The sequence below is a fragment of the Porites lutea genome, chromosome 3, assembly GCF_958299795.1.
Source record: "Porites lutea chromosome 3, jaPorLute2.1, whole genome shotgun sequence".
Taxonomy (NCBI): domain Eukaryota; kingdom Metazoa; phylum Cnidaria; class Anthozoa; order Scleractinia; family Poritidae; genus Porites; species Porites lutea.
In genome coordinates, this window is record NC_133203.1 from 13,530,415 (window position 1) to 13,537,914 (window position 7,500).

The following is a 7,500-nucleotide window of genomic DNA, read 5'->3' on the forward strand; positions in this document are numbered from 1 at the left end:
TGATGAACAGAGAAATGTCGCAGTCTTCAGAGTCCCTGCTCACAGTCACGTCCTGGGCGCTGATTTCTACAACGATTTTCAGATGGTAAGTGTCTGAAATTTCGCATTGACATTCTGCTACCGAGTCGCCGCATCGCGACACCAAAACAAAACACGTTGGGCGAACGCAAACCCAACTGAACATTGTGTTGGTGTGCTAACCCTGAACTTGACACCGCTGAGAAAACGATGACTTTCTAAAAATGTTTCTTAACCTGAAACTTCTTGAAGCAAACAATTTCTTCCCCCTGGTGTTTAAGTTAGAAATAAGTCATACATACGACGGTGCTCCAACGTAAAAGAGAAGGAGGGATCGTTATAAATTTTATCGGCCAACAGCAACTTTTGTGCGGGGGGTACTTCCTTATAAGAGGCTAATGGGGATGTGCCACTGGATGTGGTTGCATTTCCACGACTGGATTGACTATAATATAATGGGGTCGCATTTTCAATAGAGTTACTAGAATGGGGTCGCACATTTTCGGATTTTTGGGGGTAAGACAGTTCTTCATATTTACGGTTAGCAAACGCACCGGAATGTTTGTGCCGCAGATGGAAAGTAAAGTAAAGTGTTCTTCATTCAATGTCAAAAATGGGTCAATTCATAGAAATAGAAAGTGACTAAGCTGGGATCGCGAAAATTATATATTTGCCCAAAAGTGACTAAGAGACTAGAGGCCAGCGGAACATACCCAGCAAAAGTTAACCCAAGTACCCCCCCCCCCCCCCTGGGAACTTTTGCTACTCGATACACGTAATGTCAGGTCCCCAGGGGCGGATCCAGGATTTTTTTTAGGAGGGGGTGCACTCGTCTCTTGCTCTACTTCAACACCAATAAACCACTTAGTTTTTTTTTTTTTTGCAGAATACCAGTTGTATTAGAAAACGGCAGGTCATCTCAGGGGGGGGGGGGGGGTGCGCACCCCCTGCACCCTCCCCCTAGATCCGCCCCTGGTCCCGAAGGAAACATCAGGACTCGAGAAAAAAACCAAAGTAACTTTTTCCCTGGGGACATGACGATTTGAGACTCCGTATGCTGTCTTTCTGCTGGAGTTGCAGGGTAAAAAATTTAAAGTGTTTTCATGATATATTCCTAGACTGTCGCTTTAACAGCGACAAAGAATAAAGGGTGAATCAAAACAATTAATGTCGGTACTAAAGGGACCAAAGTATCCCATGTATTTATCTGCATCTTTTTTATCCACTAGCTGCTGTATCTCTCCAGGAAAACTTCGAAAATCGTTGCTTTTTCGGTTGAGGCTGCATGTTTGTGTTGTTGTGTTCATTCAAGAGAGAGTGTTTTTCCCGCCTTCTGTCACAACACTAATGATCAAGACCCTCAAAAAGGGCGGCCCGTGCCTGTCTAGTCCGTATAGGAGTATCCCCCCCCCTTCCCTCAACAGGCCATTTCCGAGATCCCCGGGCCTCTGAACTAAACGAGGTTAAGTGCTCAGCCTTTGATATGGAAACGATTTTTTATTCTCGTGCAAATAAAACTCATTTTCACAAGAAAGGTTGTGCACCTAGCCTCATTTTGAAAGTGAGGGTTTTTGGAACTCGGAAGTGGCCTAGTGTATCACGACCGGGAGATATTTTTAAAATAAGTCAAGGGCACGTGATCAATCCCTGTTTAGTTGAGTGAAAGTCTAGGAATATAACAGGACCGATGGTACTTTACTTTAAAGCCTTCCAGTACATTTTGCGAATGCATTTTGCGTATATCCCACCTCGATAATTTTACACTTTCCTACCCCTCCCCCGAGGTAAATTTCGTCGAGGTCTAGAAATTAGATATCTTCATTTTTTATAATTTAGCATGCAAATGAGCTTGAAGCTTATCGTATCGTACTAAGAGAGCCTCAAACTCCAAGACTAGCTTTAGCAAATCACCATTTCCGAATTAAAATAAAACGCTGTTTGTTTAATACTCTGCTCCACAGCCGTTCTGTGTCGTCACGCAACGATCCCTGTGGGGAGGAGCGTTGCGTGACGACACAAAGAACGGCTGCAGAGCAGACTATAAGAAACCCCTTTACCTTAACAATTCTAATTTATTATGAGTTTGGCTTCATTTTTTTTTGTTTGTTTGTTTTTGTTTTCTTTTTCCTTTTTGTTTTGTTTTGCTTTTTTTATTATTATTATTTTTCCTAGCGTGTAACCGTTACCAGGATTCTCTCTCGAAAAGTCTGTTATATTTCTGAAATGGACTCAACGCTGTCGGGACCAGGAAAACTGAAAGCAGATCTTACACGGGTAGGCAATTAAAAAAAAATAGTTCCAGGCGACCAATATACGGCTGATAAATATACAAACAGCTAATACAAAAAAAAGGCTTCATATTTTATGATAATTGTTTCATCACAAAGGAAGTAGCAATCCAACATGATGAAGCCACTTTAATTTGATTCTTCAGTGGAAAGAATCTATTTAAGGGGAAGCGTAGCTAAATTCATCGAATGCAAAGTAGAATATCATCATTGATAAAGCTTTGGCCAATGTTTGTTTTAAACTTAATTACTCTTGGGCGCACATGCTAGAAGGAACCCCGTACAACGCGATTTTAATATTTCCGCGATGTTTTGTGTTTTTATCCCACAGGCAACATCTTCAGGATCCCAGCCAAAAAAGCTTCCTGTAGAGGAACAATCTTACGTGGTGATGGTTACTGATACAGCCAAAAGATCCCTACTAACGAAGGAGATTTTAGATTTTTGTGGAGTCTTGCCCATTTACAACACAAAACTATATCCGGATACGAGCACTAGGACTGGAGTTGCAGGTAATGAACTGAAGAAAATAATGAAGATTCCGGCTTTTTATCTAACATAATAACCGTTGTACGTTCTCTTTCGTAGACTGTTCTTACAGATTTTGTCACTTGGGGAGGGGGGGGGGGGGGGCTGCAGCACTGGTTAGCTGATTAAAAAAGAGATTACAATTATCCATATCGTGTATCAAGTACCGTCTTTATTTGATAAAATGCCGCGGCGTTTATTACCTTTTTAGCTTTTACAGGGCAGCGCTCATTCCAGGACGTCGTTTATTTCAAATCCAGTTTCTCCAATCACTGACAACAATTTCGATAAATCATTCGTAAATATGTTAAACAGAAAGATGTTTTAAGTGTTGAAATGTCTCACTTTTTAGCTAAGATAGAATCGTAATTGTTTGGATTGTGTAGCTTATCAAGTTGTACCCAGTTTTTTTTTTTCTGTAAACCTCGAATAAACCGCGCCGCACCCGTCTATTAGGGTGGGGCATTTATTCGAGACCGGTGTTTAATCGAGCAAATACGGTACATACAAAGACTGCTGGCTCTCCTGAGTAGGGATCAAGTGTATTATCGATCAAAACTGAAGTAAAGTAAAATGTAAACATACAATCGAGTAGTTTGGTAAAACGCATTCCCCTTTTGCATTATTTTTAAGGAACTCGCTGCCATTAACTATAAGAACAAGTAGCAACCTCGCCATTTTTAAAAAACATTTCTTTCTAAGAAAGCTTTTAATTTGTTGGAATCGTTCTAATGTTTAATTTTAACTTAAGTTGGAATTTTCGAATTTCCTTGTTTTTATTAGGTTTTACCATGGCATAACATATCATTGTTATTATTATAGCTTTCAGGGGTTTTAAATTTTTTATTTATTATTTTTCATTAATTTTTACTTAATGTAAAGCGATTTTGAATATTCTTCTATTGTTTTAGCGCTATACAAATTCATTATTATTATCATTATCATTATTTCAGTGTAGTGCTTTATTAGCAGTCGAGTGAAAATGTCAAGAGGAACCTCGTAGCTATGTCGCTTTGTCGCTTCCTTAGATCCTTTCCCGCCCAACTGATCCAATAAGTCTACTCCTCTATCCTTTGGAGCCATTAAAAATCATAGAGTAGACTCTGAATAAAATGCGGTCATTTGACTTTCCTTTTATCGAATTACCAAATTGTTTTGCAGTTGTTACAGGGCTGCGTCTGGTCAAGCGACAGGTACAACGGACAGAAACAACTACGTTTGTTGGCTTTAATCGTACTTGTAGAAGCATGGTAGATGATAAAGGACAACTCCGATATGATGGTTTGGATAATTGCCGTGGTCCAAATGACAAATGGGTTGCAAATTGTAAATTTAAGGAAGGGTTGTGTTTTTACTTTGTTAAGTGCAATTATCTCTCAGGTCTAAGGTACTATTGGAACTGTACAGAAGTACACAAGAGTTCTGCAATTCCCGTCTGCTGTGATCTTGCTTGGGCCGATCGGGAAGAAAAGTGAGAGATTTTCCCCCAAAGAGGCTTCCTCAGTTTTTGTTTTTGTTTGTTTTTAAAATTGTCTCCCTGACACCTTTAACCTTCCGCCAGAGGCACCTTTTGGCCAACATAATGATGTATCTACCAGTGAAATTAGCTGTTTCATATTATGCATTGAAAAAATAAAGGTAACAAAAAGTCAAGACATCCCTTGACATATTTTTTGGATACTGTCATAGTTGTTGTTGATGTTGCTTTTATTCATAAAGAACTTGATTGTGTTACGAAGTGAATAATCGTCACTGAAATGCTCATAACCTTCCCCGGTGATTTTAAATGATTGGTTTTTCAAGAAAAATCTTACTTAGCATTCATCAAAAGTCAGACAAAACCAATCCTTGGAGCATAGCTTTCCACGTAAAGGTTTTTGACGATTTTTTTTGGCATCCGTTTGCCGAGATCAATCTCAATTAAAGAAGTGTTTATTTGGCGACACTCAGGGAAAGAAATTAATGTGAGCGTTTGGGAAAATTCCAGTATTTTCCGTGCAAGGTTAATTAGTCAGATGAGCACGCAGTCAAGTCATAAATAAGCTCTTTGCAAAACTTGGGCACATGCTTGCGCCTGTATACCACTTAGCAACGGCTCGCCGGATGCCGGGCAAGCCAGCTAAGTGTTCACTTCGATCACAAAGCAACCTCGTCCCCAGGGCGCTTTTCCCTGCGTTTGGAGGTGGCCCACCCCACCTACAAAGCCAGGGAAAAGCACCCTGGGGACGAGGTTGATCACAAAGCTTTGAGTGCGATCGAGCAAAGCATTCCTAGGTAATTATTATTCTGTTGAAAATAAAGCGAAATGACTGGAATAGAAGGCTTAAGAGAAGTTTCTATTAACCTTGGAAGGCTTCACCCGACTGCATTCAAAGCTTTGTGATCTGCTTTGCTAAGCGCTTGACTAAGTTCTGCAAAGGGTTAATCGCTGCGCTACTCGAAATATTTTTCAGTATTACAGATAAGCTAAACATTGCTATAAAGAAAGGACTTTTCACCTCTAGTCTGCCCTGCCGCTTAATGGAGGCAACCCATAAGGAACTATGCTCGGGTTGGTTTTATTTGTTGGAATCATGACCCCTAGTGCTAGAGCCCTCGCGCGAAACTCGTAGATGAACCTACGGCCTTAAAGTAATCCATACAGGAACACGCCGTCTGTCTCAGGGTCCGTTGTCTACCAGGTTCACTTGCAATTGTTGGCAGTTACAGCGCATGTGTGAACCAAATTGCGAAATGTAAGGTCGAAGCGGATCTCGCTTAGGCAACATATTGCACCGTCGTGGAGTTACTGAGTCGGATATAGTTAAGGTGTATTATTCAAATGCAAGATCTATACTGGAATATGCCAATGCTGTCTTTGCCAGTTTATCGCCATATGGTACAATGGCTGCTAAGAGAATACAAACGCACACTCTAGTAATCATATTCATATTTCCAGCCATGATTTTAGTGAAGCATTATTCAAAGCCAACATGAGTCTTACGCTTCATGACAGACCCGCCGTAGAATCGTCACATGCAACAGGTTTAATTTTTTTCTAAGCTTTATCCTAGAAGCCCTGTGTACAATCATCTATGAAGCCGGCCTACCTACTGATGCAGTAAAAACCCGTGTTTATTATATGGAGGAGAGTGTTTTACTGGGAACTAAACCACTCGTAGATTCCATACGCCACTTCATCCGGGACCCGAGTGGCGTATTTTCCGTATGTCACCTTTGTGAGTGTCGTATCGTTCAATGACGTCACGATTCCCGCCTTTTGCTTTTGTTAAATTGGTTTCTCCATATAATAAAAAGAACATTACACGTTGGCTCGAAGATATGAATTTTATGTTCTTGCCACTCGAACATAAAATTCATATCTTCTCGCCACCGTGTAATATCCTCTATGTACGAACCAACATTTTATTTTATTGTTATTTTTCTTTCGCGGAGCTCGAGCGCGCTCGAAGCTGGCGCAGCGGAGCACCACGGGTAAAATTTGGTAACCTATGCATCCGAGAAATTTTGGTAGTCACGTGACTGTACGTCCGCCCGTTTCCTACTTTCCTCACGAGGAGCCGCAAGGGGTGATATTTTTGCACGGCATCTGGCGGCACATCAAAGAATTTGGAATTGAAGGGCAAATTCCTAGAATATCTTCGCCAGTTAAGCTAGAGAAAAGGTGTTAAAAAACCTCAGGATCCAAAACAACACGTCAATCAAAATATCACTTGGACCTTTTCGCTAATGAAGAGCTATCACGCGGCTAAGCTTGAATTAGACATATATTGAAATAGGAACTCGTGTCAATAAAGTATCAGAAGTGAGCTGGAATCGCTCCTGGTTAAAAAACTGGTTCACAGGGATATGCATCTCTTCTAGTTAAGAGAAGGGAATCAGAACTGCTTTTCATGCAGGAACAGGTTTTCTTCGGGCTAACTACAAAACCTCAGCTTATTTCACTCCTTGACATTGTCAAAGCGCATTTTGTAAAGATAACTTTTTCCGCTTTATCAGCTTTTTTTATATTCTATTCCATTAATGTTTAACCTCCCTCAAAAAGCCAAGTAATATAAATGCTGTTGTTAAAAAAAGCGTTTTACTTGTTTACGTGAATTCGCTACCCAAAGATCACTATGCTGAAAGGACAGGGCAAAATTTCCAGGAGAGAGGCATTAATTTTTTTTCCCACGAGGTTACAAAGAGAAAATGCAATGATTATTATTAAAGTAACCATCAGGTATACTCTACCCACGAGTTTACGGACAGCAAATGCAGTGATTATTATTAATGTAGCCATCGGGTATATTCTACCCACGAGGTTACAAAGAGAAATGCAATGATTATTATTAACGTAACCTTCAGGTATGTTCTACCCACGAGGTTACAGAGAGCAAATGCAGTGATTATTATTAAATGTAACCGTCAGGTATATTCTACCCACGAGGTTACGGAGAACAAATGCACTGATATTATTAATGTAACCATCAGGTATGTTCTACCCACGAGGTTACAAAGAGAAAGTGCAATGATTATTATTTACGTAACCTTCAGGTATGTTCTACCCACGAGGTTACAGAGAGCAAATGCAGTGATTATTATTAAATGTAACCGTCAGGTATATTCTACCCACGAGGTTACAAAGAGAAAATGCAAAGATTATTATTATCGTAACCTTCAGGTA

The 7,500-nt window shown here is 40.2% G+C and overlaps 1 protein-coding gene across 1 annotated transcript in view; it reads left to right on the top strand.

Moving 5' to 3' along the window:
- The window catches only part of LOC140931588 (uncharacterized), a 6,451-nt gene extending 4,147 nt beyond the window's left edge, over nucleotides 1-2,304 (top strand). The window contains exons 3-4 of the mRNA XM_073381390.1: nucleotides 1-85; nucleotides 2,191-2,304. The exon at nucleotides 1-85 is cut by the window's left edge and continues 53 nt beyond it. Coding sequence (XP_073237491.1) covers nucleotides 1-85; nucleotides 2,191-2,304 — 199 coding nt within the window. The remainder of the gene's footprint in view (nucleotides 86-2,190) is intronic.
- Nucleotides 2,305-7,500: the final 5,196 nt, after the last annotated feature.